We start from the raw sequence: 18,347 nt of genomic DNA on the forward strand, positions 1-18,347 counted from the left end.
AACTTTTTTTTATTATTTATTTTTTTTATTATGTCAACTGTAAATCGCGTTCTTTACAAGGTGTTATCAGGAGATTTGCGCCCCTCACCGGACTGCGTTCCAGAGCGAGATACCAAAAACAACGGCGTGTCCTTTTCAATGAACATGTACATACAGTACAATGTTTGTGTGTTCACTAGTTGTCAGGCATATTCCGCGATTTCTCCCTTTTTTCTTTTTTTTTGTGGGTTTCTGAAACTCGGTGGCGACATTCAGACAGTTCAACAACACACACAAATGAAAACCACGAAGAAGAATCTCAGCAGGCGAACCAAACCCGCCGCAACACCTCCGGGTCTTCGCGTTAATGGAGAACAGCTGCGAGGCACAATGCAAATAAACAAGACAATAAAAGTTTCAACTTTAGTCCAACTGTCCGTCTTTGTCAGTCGCCTTGCGGGGGGGACCGTTTAATAATCGCGTTAGAAGGAAACTGGTGATGAAGACAACAACCACCACCACACTGGAAGTGACAGCCCCAACGTCTTGGCATTGCCAGACTGGACGGACTGCGGCGACCACAAGCTTCGGCCAAAACCGAAGGTCATGATGGTGATGTTTGACTAAATACAATGTCGTCGTCGTCATCATCACCACCATCCTGACTGGCTGCCAGTTTCGGTGTTACACCAACCAACGGGCGACCTTGTCGCTTTCCGAACCTCGCCACAAATCGACCCTTTTTATCCGAACTACTGTCTCCTAAAGTTACACTTGTGCTTTAACAGCCCCCCGTCAAAAAAATAAACCTGATTGTCAACGCTTCACCAATTGTCAGACTCGGTTGAACTGCGGCTTGTCGGTGCAGTGAACTGCCCTGATTTCAACACCAACAGTGGAGTAAGCCTCGTTTTCTCCCAGAGCTGCCCACCGGCTTCCGTAGCCGAGGCACGGGACAGACCACAACTCGATAAATAGTATATTTGTGGCTTTATAAAGACTAGATGCCAACTCACGACGGTAAACTAATGGGAAGAAGATAGAAAAAAAAAACTTCCACGATGTTATAATCCAATGTGGAATGACGACTTCCGGGCCTGGCAGCGACTCGCTCTGCTTGCTAACCAAACCAAAAGTTCCCCTCGTCCTCCTCCTCCGCCCGAACAAACAAACTTGGCAGAATAAAAGTTGGAACGAGAGCAGAATGAAACTCACCGTGGCCATCTTTGACGAGTGGGTGTTCTTCTGTCAGTTGTGCTGACACCTCGGAGCTGGCTTCAGCCTCGGTGCTGGTGGTGCTGGAGTCCCACTAGTTGACCACCTCAGTCGGTCGGAGTGTCTCCCCGCCCGCCGCCGCCGCCGCCGACCACACCTGACTGCTGCTGCAGCTGGCGGCCGACCGACCCACTCATCATCTCATGCCGTATTCATGTCGTGTGGGAAAATCCAAACACCCGCAATAAAACAGGCGAAAGAACCGATTATGTGATTTTTTTTTTATTTTTTTTTTTATTTATTTATTTTTTTGACAGACGGTTGAAGAAAAAAAAAATAAAATGTACACATACGAATTAAATGTAAATTAAAAATAAGAAAATCTGTGCAGTTATACAATGAATGTCATAATCCTAGTTTCGACATCACTACGGAAGTTCGCATCCGGAGAGAGGTTCACTTCAAGAAATTTTCCGGTCCACTTCCCGTTTTACCATCGCAGAAAATTGTTGAGTCTGAAAAAACTGTCAAATAAACCCGAGTAATACAGCCAGCCAGGTGCTGCCTGCAGGACGGATCACAGCTCGAACTGCAGCGTTATCACCCCCTGGTGGTGGGTGGCAGTACTCCAATGAATTTGCATTCCACGCCATCAAAATGTACAACTGTCTTTATTATCTTTAATCGTTGTCCACAAAGAAATAGCACAATTCAGTTTCTTGATTACATTAAATGGAAATTGAACAGATGATCCCAAAATACAGACAGCGTATATATCTACAGGAAGAACACAACAAAGCAGGTACAAGAGATTCTATGAAGAGAGTTAATGCATCACTTAGAAATGTTTTTTTATTTTTTATTTTTTTTTGGTGGCGATTCCGGACGCGTATGCTTTCCAAGTGAGCTCGTAAAAAGAAATGTACAAGCCAGCCTCGGGTCAACATTGTTAAAAAGAAAATGTTAACTGTGCGGGGGGGTGGGGGTGGGGGGCTCAGAAACAGGAGGAAAAAAAAACAAAACAAACAGAAGAAGTCGTTTCCTCAGTTCCTCCTTCTGCTGCTGCTGCTGTTTGATGAGCGGCTCGGAGACTGTCTGCTGCCACTGCGGAGACAATGAATGAAAAATATTAGCAGTAATAATTGATAATGAAAAATTCTTTCCCTGTGTTTGAATTCATCTCACATGCACTCCCATCGCCATGTCAAAAAAACCCTGCAGCGCTGAGACAAACCTGCGTTTTGGTGACGACTGCGCCGCTCTGATGTATCTGGGTGGGGAATAGCTGAGCGAGCGAGATTCTCTCAGCGAGTCAGCTGGAACCCTGCCGGAGCCAGCAGCACTGTGGAGAGACAGCAAAGAGTCTGAGTCCCTCACGCAGCATTTTAACAGTCGACGGTCCGCTGCTGACATACAAATGTACATCATTCAATCGTGGTCTGAGCGAGGAGAAAAGATTCAAATATCGTAAAAACATAAGGAGAAAAAAAAAGAAAGAGGGATGATAAGTTATGTATAATAATAATAATAATAATAATAATAATAATAATAATGAAAAAGGAATCAGCAAGTTATCAGCAAATGAAAGTGTGTGTGAGTATTTCTCATTGCTGGTTCGTTCACTCTGGAACCTTCCAGGCCAGCATTTTCCCCTCTGTATGATTTCAATGAGACCCTCAGGCAGGTAGGAGTTGCCATATGTCCATAATGTCTTTTCCATTTCCATTTCCTTTGAATATGGCACTTAGTCTCTCCATAGGCAGAACTCTAAAAATGTCTTTGTTGAGCCAATTAAATATGAGACATTTCCCGGTCAAAAATAAGAGCTTATTGAGTCCTTTTAATCTTTTCACATCCAAACATGGTGGTTTTTGATTCAGTGGGAACATTTTATGAGTCTAGAAACCCAAAAGCTCAAAAACAAGAGTCTCCTCTCACCTGTTTTTTTTAGTTTCCTCTTCATTGTCTGAGGAGGAGGATGAAGAAGAGGAGGAGGAGCTCTGAGGCTTGACTGCCGTCTTCCTGTTGAATTAAAATTGGAATAAACAGAGGTTATCAAAACAGAGTCGTTGATGTGATGAGAATCTCCAGGTCTTAACGTTGCCAGCTCTCTGGTCCATACCCTTTTTCTTTCTCCTCTTCGGAGTCTGAGCTCTCCGAGGAGGAGGAGGACGACGAGGAGGATGAGGAGGAGGAGGAGGAGCTGCTGCTGCTGCTGCTGCTTCTGGCTGGCTTCTTGTTGCCGTTGTCGGTCTTGGTGCCGTTGACGGCGCTCTCCCGAGGCGCCGCCTCATCCGCTGGCCGTGTGGCGACCGCTGGCGACTGCTTCCTGGTGTGACTCTGCGACGGCTGGCTGCTTCCTGGCTGGCTGCTTCCTGGTTGGCTGCCGGGAGACTTCCTGGAAGTCACGCTGGAGTTGCGGGAGTCTGAGAGCGACGTTCGCCGAGGAGGTGCGGCGTGCGAGGAGACTCTCTTCTCCTCCTCCTCCTCCTGCTGCTTCCCTCCATCTGCCCTCCTCTCCTTCTCTGTGGGGGCCTTGGAGTCCTCTCTTTGCCGGGGGGGTGATGGCGAGGAGGACGAGGAGGAGCCGGATGAAGAGGAGGACGAGGAGGAGGAGGAGGAAGACGACCTCTGAGGCTGTGGGGCAACTTTTGGTGGTGGTGGCGGCGGCTGCTGCTGCTGCTCTCGTCTCCTGTCCTGCTGCACCTCCTTCGGTCGGCTCCTCTCCTGCTCCTTCTGTCTGGCTCGGTCTCTGGAGAGGGAGCGACTTCTCCTCCTCTGCTGCTGAGGAGAAGGAGCGCGACGGGAGGACCTGGAGGAGAGAGGTGTGAAAATGGAATGTCACAAATGCAAGATTCCTCCCAGCGGTGGTGAAGAAACATCGGCTTCTGGACGCACAAAGCTTTTATTCACCTGTTAGGAGGGCTGCGCCTCCTGGGACTCCTGGACCTGCTGCTGCGCCTCCTTGGACTCCTGGACCTGCTGCTGCGCCTCCTGGGACTCCTGGTCCTGCTGCGCCTCCTGGGACTCCTGGTCCTGCTGCTCCTCCTGGGACTCCTGGTCCTGCTGCTCCTCCTGGGACTCCTGGTCCTGCTGCTCCTCCTCTGGCTCCTCGACCTGCTCCTCCTGACGGCAGAGTGGTGCTCCCTCTCCTTCTGCCTCTCTCTCTCCCGCTCCGGAGGAGGAGATGTTCTCCTGGACCGGGCTGGGGGCGCCTGGTACTGTCTGGGTGGAGTGCGGCGGGGCGGTGGGGAGGCGGAGCTCCTCTTGGGAGGTGGGGTCTGGCCCCTCCTGGGGGCGGGGCTGAGCCTGCTCCCCGACTCCCTCTCCCTGGCCTTGGCTTCGGGCCTGCTCCTTGGAGCTTCGGGCTCTGGCGGGGAGAGCCTGTGGCGCCCTCTGCTGGACGGGTGGGTTGCGGGACTGGGGTCGCGGGGTCGTGCCGGGCTGTGCCGGTCCTGGGCCCTGGTCTGGGCCGGAGGACTCCCCGCCGCAGCAGCAGGAGGAGCGGGAGGAGGGGCAGCTCTGCTGGAGGTCCCCTCCCTCCTGCTCTGGACTCTCCTCGGCCCGTCCGCCTCCGACGCCGAGGCAGAATTCTCCTTGCGGCCGTTGGCGATGTACCTCTGCACCGCTGCTCCGATGGTGGCCGAAGGCGGCTTGGCGGCGCCACCCTTGGCCCGCTGGGCCGCCTTGCCCTTGCCTTCGTCTTCAGAGGACGATGACGAGGAGGAGGAGGAGGACGACGATGAAGACGAGGAGTTGCCGCTGTCGCTGTCACTGCTGCTGTCGCTGCTGCTGCTGCTGCTGCCGCTGCTGCTCTCACTCTTCTTCTCAGGCTTTTTGGCGGCGCCGTCACGCGACTCCTTCCTGGGCGGAGTCACGGCTCTCTCCTGCTCCTGGCTCCTCCCTGCTTTCCTCTCCTTCTCAGCAGGTCTGGAGCCGCCTCCCCTCTCAGCATTCGACCTCTGCTGCTGCTGCTGCTCCTCCTCCCTCCTCCTGCTGCTGCTCCCCTCCTGACCCCACTCCCTGTCTCGCTCCCTCACCTTCTCCACAACCACCTCCCTCTCTTTGTCCCGCCTCCGCTCCTCCTCCCCCTTCTCTCTCTGACGGCCGTTGGTGACCACTGAGGAGGAGGCGGGAGAGGCCGAGTCTCTCCTGCGCTCATTCTTGTGCAGGTGGGGTGAAGAGTTCCTCTCTGCTCTCCTGCCGACCTCCTGCTCCCTGTCTGCGCTCCTGTCCTTCCTCGCCCTCTCCTTCTCAGCAGGAGGAGGAGGAGGAGGAGGAGGAGAAGGAGACGAGGAGTCGTGTCTGTTTTTCCTTTCCTGCTTCTTTCCGTCCCTGTTGCGCTCTGCCGCCTCCCTGCTCCTCTCCTTCGGAGGAGGAGGAGACGGGGAGGGGGAGGAGCTTGAGGAGGAGTCATGTCTGCTCCTCTGAGGGACTCTTTCTTTCTCTTTCTCCCTCTTTTCTCTGCTCCTGGAGCGCTGCTGCTTCTTCTTCTCCACACTCCTGCTCCTGGAGCGCCTCCCCTTTGCAGCGTCTCTGCTCCTGGAGGTCTTCCCGCCGTCCCTCTGGGGGTCTCTGCTCCTGGAGCGTTTCCCGCCCGCCTTCTCCCTGCTCCTGGACCTCCCTCCTCTGTCTCTCTCCTTCTCTTTGCTCCTGGAGCGCCTCCCCCTCACCCGCTCCTTCTCACCGCTGGGAGATCGTCTCCTCTTTTCGCCGTCTCTGCTCCTGGAGCGCCTCCTGCTGGCCGTTTCTTTGCTCCTGGACCTCCGTCCTTTGGCCTCCTCTCTACTTCTTTCCACCTGTGGCGAAGGAGACGGCGACGGGGAGTCGTTTCTCTTCTTGCCGGAGGTCTTCTCTGTTTCTTTCTGCAGGTTGGACCTCTTCTGGGCGGCAGGGAGAAACGTTTTTGGAGTTGAAACAAAATTTCCGCGTTTACATTTCAGTCAACAGGAGCTGACGGTGAAGCCTTACCGCGTCTCCTCCCTGGTGGCGAGGGCTGTGCTCCTCGTGGCCTCGGCCCCTGTGCTCAGGTGACCTCCTCTTCCGGCTCTCCTCAGCTTTTCTCGCGCCGGGATCTTGCTGGCGAGCCTTTTGAGGAGCTGGAGACTCACTGTCAACAACACAAACATTGTGAGACACGAGGGAGGAGAGAAGAATGATTCCGTATCTTCACACGAGGACAAACTGCGAGAGTGTTGTCGTTCATTCATCAAAGTCCATTAAAATCCAACCAGGACAGTGAGGGGTTATTTATAATGTGGTACCTGTGAGCAGAGCTGGAGGAGGGGCTCCTGCGTCGACCCGCCTTGGCTTTCTGGGGACTGTCGCTCTTCTTCTTCTTTGACACCTTCTGCTTTTCATCCGAGGAGCTTCATGAAGACAGAATATCACTCTGTCATCACTGACTGATTCTTTCCAGCTAATAAATGTGCTTTGTTAATACACAGCGTCACAAACAACAAATGGTTATAAAGGATCGATGTCAAAATGCCCACCTGTCATCTTCATCCTCTGACGTCTCACTGAAAAACAAAAGAAATCTTGTTAGAAATCACCGACGTGACAAGAGGAGAATAATCCCCACCCAGCGGACACGAACCGTTTCTTTTTCTTCTTTTTGGATTTTTTCTTCTCTCGCCGAGGAGACGCCGCTGGACTCTCTGAGCTGCTGACACAAGGGGGCAACAGGAGGCGTCAACGCTCAGCCTGGCAGCTGGGAAACATTTCTGCCGCGAGTTCAAACTCTCACCCGTCTCTGTTCTTGTTCTTCTTCTTCTTCTTCCTGCTGCGTTTCTTCGGAGGAGAATCTGAATCGTCGTCCGAGTCCACCACCAGCCTGACAGGACAACAGAGGCAGATCTGGAGTTTTCTCACTGGACTCAGCTCTGACTGTGTCGACCTCGGCAACAGTGTTGCATTCATCACACCCACGTGTATTTCTGTTGCTGCTGTCTCTCCCTCTCCAGGCGTTCCTGCTCCCTTTTCTCCTTCTCCTTCTCCTTCCGGTCCGACTGGAAGGACGATCCGTCGACGTAGTCGCTGGAGATGCCAAACGCTGCGCGAAGACGATCGTTCTTCTGCTGGTTGGCCGCAGCTAGAGCGTGAGTCTCTGTCACCCTGCGACATAAAATCAGAAAGTTTGTCCACTAACAAGCAAAGCCCTCTGCTTGTCAAGAGAGTCTAGTCTGCGATCAACTGAATTTCACCGCCTTTCCGCCCGCTTACGTTGGCCTCTCGTTGGTGTTGACAACCGGCTCCTGCTTCTCCTGCAGCATCATGCGAAAGCTGTTCACCTTCTCCTCGATTTCCTCAGCCGTGTACCTGAGCAACAGAGGCGACAAGTGTATTTTAAAGAAAAATACTGCAACCCACATTCAAGCACACGTGTCGAATATTTCAAAGCCGTGCGTAAAGTGGAGGTGAATCCGGTCCGCGGCTCACCCTTGCTCCTCCATCATGTCCTGCAGCTCGGCACACTTGACCTCCAGCTGCCTCTTGCGCTGGTGCTCCAGGATCTCGGCGTTGGGCTGCCTGTTGAGCTGACTCTCCAGCCGCTCGCGGTCTTTCTCGTCCCGCTCGCCGCCGCGGTCATCCCGCGGCCGTTTGACGCGCAGGCTGGACAGGTTGCGCTGCACGTAGCCATTGGTGCCGCTGCCCCGCGGAGTTGTCAAGCCGATTCCATTGTACATGGCTCTGTGAAGATAAGAAATTAAGACTGGGGACGAATGGAGCCAGCAATACTGAACAAACAAGTCGTTGTTTTGTACCGAAGAGAAATGCAGGGGAAGAGTGTTAATAACATGGACAAAACATCCTGAATTATTGTTTCTTTCCTGTTCGACGCATTCAATTGTCTCAAAATAGAATATAAACACTTTTTGTTTTTTTAAAGAAAGTGATGTACGGATTAGGAATTGAAATAAATCATTTATGTGTTTCACATGTTTCTGCGTGTGAGTATATTTTCTATTCGGAGTATTTTCGACCTCTTTGTAACACACTTCCGCCAGACTGCGTTTCCTTTACCATAAAACAACACAATCGAGGTGCTGAATTACAAATTGTGCGGTGTTTTGGCAGTACTATTTCAACGGATTACCGTAGCTTCATCTACGTTTAAGCAAAATTTCATTCATTTACAATCGCCTTTTGTGTATTTCACAGTTTTAATTGGCGGTGAGTTTTTTTTTTAGCCTGCCGTTAGCACGTGCACCAAAATGGCCTGTAAAGCACATCCGAACTGATACTATCACATTTTAACGGATTACTAAGCAATAAATGTTACACTCACAGTTGTTATTAAAAAATAAAATAAAAATCCAACTCAAGTAAAACGTTAAATTAGCCAATGGTATTATTTACATGGGGAGGCCCAAACACACCTCTGCGTAGCGAGTAATCCCAACCTGAGCTAGGCTAGCTGGCTAACGCATCAGCAACGTACCAGCAGTTCCTCCGACGGCGGAGCACCGAGACTGGGCGGACGGATACGTGGGCTCCCTTAAAGAACAAAAACGTCGATTGAAAAATGTCAATAACTGCGCCTTGAGAAACGCGTGAAAGATGGCGAAATCCGGAGCTCGTTAGCAGGCGGCTAACTGGTCTGGTGGTGGTGGTAGTGCTACCTCAAGCAGTGGGGTGAACGAGACGAAAGTCCAATGACGTCACACGCAAGACGCCGCTTGACGTTCAAACGGTGAGGCGTTCAATGTCCTCGGCGTCAACTAGGGAACTTTCACCAGGTAGATAGATAGATAGATAGATAGATAGATAGATAGATAGATAGATAGATAGATAGATAGATAGATAGATAGATAGATAGCCTGAACCTAATGGATCAACTACTCAACATTTTTATTATGATAAAAAAAAAACAAAAAAAAAAACAAGCCGTTCCTAATCCGTTCATCCATTTTCAATCACCGCCTGTCCTGCACTTCCTCTCTGCATTAAGTCTGTTGTGTCTGGAGAGGGATCCGTAGTTAAGGTTCAAGGTCAAGGTTAATTTTAAAGAAGAAGAAGAAGAAGAAGAAGGAGGAGGAGGAGGAGGAGGAGGAGGGGGAGGAGCCTTTATTAATTTCACAATGGGGAAATTTGCATAATTACAGCAAGAATGCAGTAGAAAAGAATGGAAATTATGTATATATTTTAAATAGTAAATAAGGAACAAACAAGATATTCACATTATGTTGACAGTTGGGTTACTTTAAAAGTTATGTACACAATAGTAACAACCATCTCCACCACAACCAACCTCCACTCCACATATCGACGCATACGAAACCAATGTATTTTTTTTGTTTGTTTGTTGCTTGTTTAGTATTTCCTTGCTACTGCTATGTTCTACAAAGCCAAATGAATAAAATCAAGATGATAGTTAATTACGCGTAACACCGTGTAAGTACATAATAGCGGTGGTACTGCTGTTCAATACAGTACTGAAACTACTTGGTCACATGACACGCAAAGCTGCGAGCCCAGCTTTTATATTTTAAAGACGCGACGCTGTGCCATGAATCACACATCAAAGTCCAGCAAACGAGTCTTCGTGCTTCACGATAAAAGAAAGCGTCTGCGGCCTTTTGGAGCTGCCGAGTCACTCAACAGCGGGGAATTGCGGAGGAAGAGGCGATACATTCAAGGGGAAAAGACATATGGTGCTTTTCTAATTTAATTCAACTTATTGTGGTCATGCAATCTTTAATGTAGCGCAAGAAGACCAGATTCATCCGCGGCGATCTAGTCCCTTTGCGCGACGGCACTCGCACTACATATCCCAGAAGGCCTTTCGGCTAATTTTGACGCAAATTTTGAAGATAAATTGGAGCCGTGGACCGCCTCTGACGGTTAGTGACGCCGAAGTCGTAGAGGCAGGCGAGTAGCAGCTCCGCTGGATCCGTTTCCTACCAAGTCATCGAATTTTAAGTGACAGAAACTGGCGGTGGAACCACAATGATGGCCGAAGGCGACAACAAAAGCGTAAACATGCTAGTGAGTATTTGCGCATGTTTTCCCCCCTCCGCCTCACTGCCTGGCGTTCGTAAACGTCCAGGTAATCCTTGTGTCTGCGGTGATGGGTGTGTTTCGCTGGCTTCCGACTGTACTCTGGAGAGCAAACTGCGGTCGATCGACGGCATCGAAGGGCAGCGTGAACACATTTGCTCGCTTTGGATGAACGTAGTGCTGCGCAGCAGTTCGGAGCCCTCCACCACCACCAACCCCCCCCCCTCTTAGTACGCTTGCTTTAATCCAGCCCGAGTGTCGCTGCTGCTGCGGTTGATGCAGCTGCTAGCGGTGACAGCAGCAGCAGCAGCAGCTAACAGCTAACTAGCCTGTCGGCTAACTGCGAATTTAGCCAATTAGCTTCGGCGCAGCTCTTACAGCTTGTAGCCCATCTTAGACCGCCAACCGTTTACGTATTCATCCATTATAATCGACAGTGTTTGGGGGTCGTTGTGACCCATTTAAAGTCTAAGACTTGTGGTCCACTGGTTCACATAAATGCTCCGTCACGCCAGTTATCGACCCGATTTACCGTTGCCCTCCTTATCGGAGAGGGCAATGACAGCCGCACTGGGGCTGCTGAAACTACATGATAGTGATATAACCACACGCTCATAACGTCGTAATTCTCATAATAGTCACAGGTTTATCGAAATTGAATCTTGTACTATTAAATATCTAGCGTCATGAAAATGGATCCAGTGAAAGGCGACCACTTCTCCTCCTCCATTAAGGTTTAATTACATTTGACAATTAGATTTTCCTTAATGGCTGAACGTTATTTGGCGACCGTGCATTCCAATAAAATGGTGTATTTAAAAAAACAAGACAAGACGTATGATTGTGTGTGTGTATCCGTGTTTAGGCGCAGGAAACGGCCCAGCTGGAGGAGCAGCTGCAGGGCTGGGGCGAGGTGATCCTGGCCGGGGACCGCGTCGTCCGCTGGGAGAAGCCCTGGTTCCCGGGGGCCCTGGTCGGCGTCACCACCGTGCTCTTCATGTGAGTCCACCTTGACGCCGGCTGCTGCTGCGTCATCATGAGCACAAACAGCTGGCCACATAGCTGGCATAGCTGCCACTTCCTGCCTGTGAGATAGATGTGTGAGGAGGAGAAGTAGTGGGCCCTGCTGCTGCTGCTGCTGCTCCTGCTGCTCCTGCTGCTGCTCGCCACTGAAAACCCAGTCCTCGTGAGAAGAAATTCTTAAAGTTTTCAGAATCACATTGTGGAAATGCAGCCAGCAGGAAACAAATGAGATTAGCTGACCTAATCCGCTTAGGGTTTCTTCTGTTTAGTTGAGAAATTCGAGGAAAAAAAAGGAAAATGAAAAAAAAGGCCAAAAACAAAAGTGGATGAACCTCTCAGAATGATTATTTTTGAAAAATAATAATCATCTGCCTTGCTCAATGTTGTAGTTCAACAGCAGATGTGCAGTCAGTCTGTTCATTGAGCCCAGACGCCTGTGTGTTGTGAACGAAACCCTGGTTTGTGATCCTGATGGGCTGTGTTTGTGTTCTGCTCCAGGCTGATCTACTACATGGACCCCTCGGTGCTGACCGGCCTCTCCTGCTCCGTCATGCTACTCTGCCTGGCCGACTACCTGGTGCCCACCCTCGCTCCCCGAATCTTTGGCGCCAATAAGTGGTGAGGCTGAAACTGTCTATAATCTGCCGTCCATTCAATGATCAAAGGTCCGTTTGTTGTCCGTTTTTGTAAACGGGGAGCAAAACTCCTTCTGTAAATATCAGATATCCAGAGAGCGTGTATATTTTTTTATAGGCAGCAATTTCACACCGGCACAAAATTGAGTACATTGACGAGTCGGTGACAGTTTTCCTCATCAGGGTCTAAAAAAAACAAAAAACTAATGTATATGATGTAGTGGAAAAGTGAGAACAAGAATAAACCCTGAGGAGCCTGATGTGGTTATGTAAGTGAAGTTGTGTAATTACTCTAAAGTCAGTGACGGCTTTTCCCTGCCGGTTGGGGAACAGCCTCAGGCTCAGCTGTGTGAGTGTGAGAACAAGACACCCAGCAGAGGAGTTGAGTTACAGCCAGACGTTGGCACCGGCGTCCGGGACATTGAGACGACCCTGGATCTGCTGAGTCGGACCTGCACTGCTGCACACAGAGCAGCAGGTGTGCCGCTGCACTGTGTGCGGCTTCTGTCTGCACGGTCACATTAATGATCGAGCGAAGGCTGTCCTAGGTATTTGTAGGCGTTTGTCTGGGAGCGGTGGCTGCGTGGTAGCACCTGGGCCCTGGGCACTGGGTCCTGGGCACTGGGTCCTGGGCACTGGGTCCTGGGTCCTGGGCCTGCTCACGACCTCCGTCTGGCTGCCTGGCAGCAGCAGGAACAGAAATACCCGGTGATGCCTCAGCAGAAAATAAAGCGCAGCCTCGACAGCTGCCCTTCTCAAGTCGAGCTCCTCCGAGTGGACGCGAGTCCAGCTCGGCATTTTCACCTTCAAACCCGTCTGCACTGCCTGCCCCGTGAATTCTGAACAACACAGTCGTCGCACAACCGTTGACAGCTGTCGGCTTGCCGTTCAGCAACTCTTTTATCTCACCATATTAATATATATATATATATATATTATTATCTTGCTTCTGTCTGCAGGACAACCGAGCAGCAGCAGCGCTTCCACGACATCTGCGGCAACCTGGTGAAGACCCAGCGCCGCGTCGTGGGCTGGTGGAAGCGTCTCTGCGCCCTGAAGGAGGAGAAACCCAAAATGGTAAAGCGGCCCGGTGTTTGCGACAGCGCCTCAGGGTTTGGCGCCATTGTGAAGGACGCTGCTGCGACTCTGAGGAGGTCTGCAGCGCTGCAGAGTCGACTTCCTCCTCCTGCTGCTGCTGCTGCTGCCAGGCGGCAGCGCGCTGTGCCCCAGATAAAAATACCCTCAGCTGATTAACTTTGCTGCTCCATTTAGCTGACCCCCCTCCACCCTGCAGAACTGGGTTGCAAGCCTGCCATAAGTGGGTTTTTAAAGCGCATATTCTTCTAATGTGTGCTCTGCCGAGACGGCGCCGCATACTTTTGCACAGCATGAGCTCGAAATGGAAGTGGAGGCCCTGAGAGCTTAATCCGTGGGCCTCCGTGCGTTTGCGTGTGTCAGGGTTTGACCTGCAGCTGCCCAGGTGTAACCTGAGACCCTCTGCCCCCCCCCCAACCCCCTCTGTCCCCACCTCCTCCTCACAGTACTTTGCCTCAGTGATCAGCGGCCTGCTGGCAGTGGCGTGGATCGGACAGCAGGTGCACAACCTGTTCCTGACCTACCTGATCGGTGAGTGTATTAACTCACACACACACACACACACACACACACACACACACACACACACACACACACACACACACACACACACAGCAACTGCAACTATTTTTCTTTTGACAAATAACGACAGGACGTGAGCTCTGATTTATTCCCTTGTGAGACGATCTGGTTTGGCTGAAGTCCTGCTCGGCTAACTGTGGTTGGCTATTTAAGGAATGTGTGGCCCATGTGCTGTGCTGATTGGCTACGGGCGTGTGGGGGGGGTGTGGCCTGGCATGCAGAGGCAAATTCATACGGAAGTGAGGAACCTTTGACCCAAAAAGTGCTTTTAAAAACAAATGTTTGGTTTTCGTGTCCGCCGACAATGGACACACACACACACACACACACACACACACACGCAGGGTAGAAACAGGAACTGATGTGACACCTCCACCACCACCACCACCACCTCCCCTCCGCCTCGACTCGCCAAGTGTGAATTGATTAGTTTGTTCTTGACTGCAACTTTGCTTGCTTATTTTTCCTCCATCATCATCATCATCATCATCATCATCAGCAATCTGCAGAATCATGCGCTTCCCCGAAGTCGCTGTGACTCATTTGCCGGCACTAATGTGGAGTTGCGCTGTATCAGTATCTACAGTGATGCTGCTCAATCACCTCCTTGAAATGTCTAGCGGGCCCGCAGCTCCCGAGGCGTTTCTTGAGAAGGTGGCGGTTGGTGATTCAGTATCAGCTGACTGTGCCATCGTTATATAAGCCGAGACACGCCGGGTATTTATCAGCGCCAATTGGGGGTGGGGGGAAGAGAGAGGACTGCAGTAAAAATGGGTTTAGCAGACACATGACTGCCACGGCGAACAGAGAGTTTATTATTTTTAATTGGGGTGTGGGGGGGGAGGCAATAAAAGCAGCTATTGATTGGAAAAGTGGCCGCTTGTGTTTTGGTTGAGCTCTTGTTCACAATCCTCTGCTGGAGCGGAGAGACTTGAAGGCTTGTGTGTCGTTAAAACAGAAGCCACGAACGTTACTGCACGATTGATTGACCGTATCGATCGGTTCACGACTGACCGATAATGTGTGGAATGAACGCAGATGGTAAAAACGCAGTGACCTTGACCGTTGACCTTTGTGCCGCAGTGAGTTTCCTGCTTCTGCTGCCTGGCCTGAACCAGCACGGCATCATCAGCAAGTACACGGCCATGGCCAAGAGGGAGATCAACAAACTGCTCAAACAGAAGGAGAAGAAGAACGAGTGAAGAGGAGGAGGAGGTGGAGAAGGAGGTGCAGGGGGAAAGTCTTGAAAAGATTCACCACCACCCAGGAAGGAGGGAAGGTGGAGGAGGAGGAGGGGAGGACGTTGAAGAACCTCCAGCTTCCTGCCTCACAGTGTCACGTTTTTATTTAGTGTAACACACCGTCAAGAGTTGGGTGTCTCACTGTTGGCATTTCATCCTCATCACACACGTCACCCCCATCGGCCGGCCACCAACTCGTCTTGACAAATGCTGAACACACCTTTTCACCAAAGCTTTCAGTTCATTTTTATTGCCATTCCCTGTGTCCAATGACTACTGAGCAGGCGTTTTCTTCTTTTCTTTTATTTGGTAGCACTACTGCATCGATTCTAAACCTCCCCCCCCCCCGCGCCCCCCAGCCCCTGCCGCCAGTTTTACTTTGACGGTTTTTGTCATATTTAAACAAGAAATGACTCATGTAAATTGTGGTGGTAGCATTTTTTCTTCTTCTACTACTACTTCTACCATTTTGGTTTTTATTTGGAAAAAAAACCCCGAGAAACTGGATTCAAAGCGACGCTTGCCTGGAGTGAAACTGAATAAAACCTACTGCTGTACTGCTGCTAGCTGCTCTCTTGGCTCCGCTAGACGAACCGTCGGTGTGTTTCTGGGTGAGACGTCTCTGTACATAGAACCTAGAACATCCTCAGTGTTTCCATTGTGCTCTTTGTCTTATTTATGTGTTTCTTCCTTGGTCTCATCGTTTTCTAGCCTTGATCTCTTTTGACTCCTTTCAATTTTTTTGTTGAGATCTTTATGAAAATAAAGTTGAAATTTAAACTAAATGCGTTTGGATTTCTGCCTTTCTGTCAAGACATGTTTGCCTGAACCAGGAAAAAAAAAAGCGACTTGTTATTAATCGGCTGATGCATTTGAAGCCGTTGACACTGAACCGTTGCCAATGAGGAAGTGGATTCAGTGGAGTCTCAGAGTGCAGCAGTCGGTCTCCCAGCGCCGTGCTGCCCACAGCTGTTTGTGCCTGGTCAGCCTGGTGTTGGTCGGAGCCGCACCGCTCCGCCTCTGCTCACCTGCACAGGTAGATCACAGTCCTGCTGTTAGCCTTCACCGTCAACTGCACATTCACACCCCTGCGCACAGCGTCTGCGCCACCTGTCAGGATGTTGTGCTGGTGCCGCCGCGTTTGTCGGCCAAAGGGCTGCTGCTGCTGGTCGGTCACCGGCGCCGTGTGCGTCAAGCTGTAGGAGGTCCGCATCTCCGATGGGCCGTCCGGGTGGGTGAGCTCTCTGGCTGCCCGGCCGCTCCGATACCGAGCCCAGTTCTCAGCCATGGGGTCGGTTCTCTGGAGGGGCAAAGCCAGGGAGAGAACACTGAGCAGAACATCCAGTAGAGAACGACGGAATTATTCATACTGTACCCGGCTGAAACAGAAATATACTACACAATCGATGTGCGTCCGTCCCAGTGTGGGAAGGAAATCGGATTTCACATTATAAATGCATCAAACATGCCAAGAACAGAGCCTTCCTGAACACCGAGGCCGAGCAGGGTGGCTGATGGACGTCGACCTACACCAGGCCACGCTGCGGAGCTGACCGCAGGCGTGGCTTTGAACCCGTGGACCTCCTTGGTGTGTGTCTGCAGCGAGCCGTGGGGCGGCGCGGCCATGTCGCTCAGATCCAGCCGGTTGTGGTGCTGAGATGGGTAGCAGGGGTCCCGCAGGCGGAAAACATGAGGGCTTCCATCAGATGACATCCCAGAAAAAGCCTGACAAAGAAGAAACACCACCAGGAGATGGCGTGATGACATTCTACACACACACACACACACACACAGAGGGGTGTGAGACGTCATGTAGCTACAGCGACCTGCTTGTGGCTGGTGAGGTAGCACGGTGCATCCTGGCCCAGGATGAAGGTGGTCTGGTGAAGGTGTCTGGGTCTGGCCCTCTGGCCTTTGTTCCTGCAGTGGAGTCCATGGTGGTCGAACCTCTGTATCCTTTCAACAGTGAAGTCCATTTCAAGGCGTTGTTTCCCCTACATGAGGAACAAAGAGCACACAGTTCCAACCCACCGTCACATCGTCCAGCTGACAGCTAACCCTGCGGCTATTCTGCTGATGTGTGTTCACACCCTCCCCACACCCCCTCTCCAGTGCTCTACATGATATATCTTTCTTAACAACTCACCTCACGCCTCCTTTCGCTTTGCTCTACGTCAGCATTCACTATTTGACATCAAAGTCAAAGTCAAAAGCACCCTCAAAATATGACATGTGGCAATGGTGTGGAGGATCAAGGGGAAGTTGCACAAGATAGCGCTGTTGCTGCTAAATCCAACCGCCTCCTGCTCAAACCTTGCTGCCGTGGTGATGACAAAACACAAATGCTGCTGAGTGACATTTCACCCATTAGGAACATCACCCAATCATGGGTGAGTTTATTGGTCAGTGTATTAGAATATGTCACCGCACTCATTACTTTACATGCACATTTGAATGAAATGTGTCGTGTTACTTGAAAGGTTGACATGAAACAATGACCTTTTGAAGCGAATGCACTCTGTTGTCTGCTTTCTTTTAACGCGAGGAATCGATTCGTTTTTGGATTATCTAAAATCCTAAATTGTTTACATGTTACATTTTACCCATCACACGGATACCACAAGTCAGAATTCCAAAGTAGCAATTAATTATTATTATTATTATTATTATTATTATTATTATTATTATTATTATTATTATTATTGTTATTTTTATCCCATACAGCCAAATGATGGTCCTATTTGTACCTAAACGGAGTCATAACTCCATACACCGCAATGTATCGACACGACAGGGATTAAGGCCAGTGGGCGCCCCCTTGTGGTAGCCAGACAGGCAGCAGCAGCAGCGGCGGCGGCGGCGGACTGGTAACCGCCCGGCTCGGCTCTCCCTCAGCTCGGTCATCCTCGCCGCACGGCCCGGTAAACACTCGGTGCTGTCTCGAACGCATTTGACGGATTAAAGAGTGGCTGACGGTGCTCGCCGGTATGTCTTCCAACGGTAAGATAAGAAAACTAATTCATTAATTCATTAATTCATTTATACTAGGAGCACCGCAGCGGCCATCTTCCCCTTAAAAAAAAAAAAACGCCGCTGGTCCGTGAAGGTGAAAAGCGTCCCGTTCGGACTCGACCGTCGCCGGGGAGGCTGAGCTTAGCGAGCTAGTGGCGGCTAAATGGACGCAGGGAGGCGGCTCCTTTCAGACTGTAGAGCCCCCCTCCACCACCACCACCACCACCACCTACACCCAGCCCTCCTCGGTCGTACTGGGAAAGGCCGGTGTGTGTGTGTGTGTGTCCGTGTGTGTGTGTGTGTGTAGGGGGGCGGCGGCTTTAGCACGAATGCCAGCGGGTGGCTGGATTTGGCACCGACGGTCCGGTTCGATCCGGTCTTGTCCGGTCTAAACCAATTACAACAATTACACGGATTCTTATTCGTCTCGCGGAACCTTCTGGTCAGACAGTTCAATATCGATTCGATATTTTGAATGCGATATTTGGTGGCAACCTGACAAAATGGAGAAAATAACGTTGCTGTTTTTGCTTTTGTTTTGTTTTTAAAGGTATGCTTTAAT

General features: G+C 50.7%; 4 protein-coding genes across 9 annotated transcripts in view; 1 reads left to right on the top strand and 3 right to left on the bottom strand.

Annotated features, from left to right (window-relative positions):
* Positions 1–1,371, bottom strand: part of LOC142898516 (ras-related protein Rab-35) — a 6,657-nt gene extending 5,286 nt beyond the window's left edge. Inside the window, exon 1 of the mRNA XM_076041477.1 lies at positions 1,195–1,371. The gene's annotated coding sequence lies outside the window, so the exon portion shown is untranslated. The remainder of the gene's footprint in view (positions 1–1,194) is intronic.
* A 478-nt stretch (positions 1,372–1,849) lies between these two features.
* srrm2 (serine/arginine repetitive matrix 2) lies at positions 1,850–8,857 on the bottom strand. Of its 4 annotated transcripts, none has more exons than XM_076041450.1 (14): positions 8,639–8,857; positions 7,636–7,887; positions 7,420–7,515; positions 7,126–7,311; positions 6,944–7,030; positions 6,794–6,859; positions 6,690–6,716; positions 6,459–6,563; positions 6,166–6,304; positions 4,108–6,077; positions 3,317–4,006; positions 3,133–3,216; positions 2,429–2,536; positions 1,850–2,298 (listed from the first exon to the last, which is right to left on the bottom strand). In XM_076041450.1, the coding sequence occupies exons 2-14, from the start codon at positions 7,881–7,883 to the stop codon at positions 2,238–2,240; spliced, it is 3,867 nt and encodes a 1,288-aa protein (XP_075897565.1). In that variant the 5' UTR covers positions 7,884–7,887; positions 8,639–8,857; the 3' UTR covers positions 1,850–2,237. The 4 variants fall into 4 exon arrangements, with proteins under 4 accessions (XP_075897565.1, XP_075897566.1, XP_075897562.1 ...); XM_076041451.1 differs by having other exon boundaries at positions 4,108–6,074; positions 6,794–6,862; XM_076041447.1 differs by having other exon boundaries at positions 6,794–6,862.
* An 870-nt stretch (positions 8,858–9,727) lies between these two features.
* Positions 9,728–15,558, top strand: arl6ip1 (ARL6 interacting reticulophagy regulator 1). 2 transcript variants are annotated; one of them, XM_076041479.1, is made up of 6 exons: positions 9,728–9,851; positions 11,063–11,196; positions 11,719–11,838; positions 12,815–12,932; positions 13,397–13,481; positions 14,616–15,558. In XM_076041479.1, the coding sequence occupies exons 1-6, from the start codon at positions 9,849–9,851 to the stop codon at positions 14,732–14,734; spliced, it is 579 nt and encodes a 192-aa protein (XP_075897594.1). In that variant the 5' UTR covers positions 9,728–9,848; the 3' UTR covers positions 14,735–15,558. The 2 variants fall into 2 exon arrangements, with proteins under 2 accessions (XP_075897594.1, XP_075897593.1); XM_076041478.1 differs by lacking the exon at positions 9,728–9,851 and adding an exon at positions 9,912–10,185.
* LOC142898514 (uncharacterized) lies at positions 15,069–17,126 on the bottom strand. 2 transcript variants are annotated; one of them, XM_076041473.1, is made up of 5 exons: positions 16,920–17,126; positions 16,600–16,767; positions 16,304–16,498; positions 15,884–16,073; positions 15,069–15,801 (listed from the first exon to the last, which is right to left on the bottom strand). In XM_076041473.1, exons 2-5 carry the CDS (start codon positions 16,747–16,749, stop codon positions 15,689–15,691), a joined length of 648 nt encoding a protein of 215 aa, XP_075897588.1. In that variant the 5' UTR covers positions 16,750–16,767; positions 16,920–17,126; the 3' UTR covers positions 15,069–15,688. The 2 variants fall into 2 exon arrangements, with proteins under 2 accessions (XP_075897588.1, XP_075897589.1); XM_076041474.1 differs by lacking the exon at positions 16,920–17,126 and having other exon boundaries at positions 16,328–16,498; positions 16,600–16,788.
* Between the last annotated feature and the right edge of the window lie 1,221 nt (positions 17,127–18,347).

Source organism: Nelusetta ayraudi, unplaced genomic scaffold (genome assembly GCF_046127955.1).
Source record: "Nelusetta ayraudi isolate G7.1 ecotype Tasmania unplaced genomic scaffold, CSIRO-AGI_Nayr_v1 ptg000067l, whole genome shotgun sequence".
NCBI classification, from domain to species: domain Eukaryota; kingdom Metazoa; phylum Chordata; class Actinopteri; order Tetraodontiformes; family Monacanthidae; genus Nelusetta; species Nelusetta ayraudi.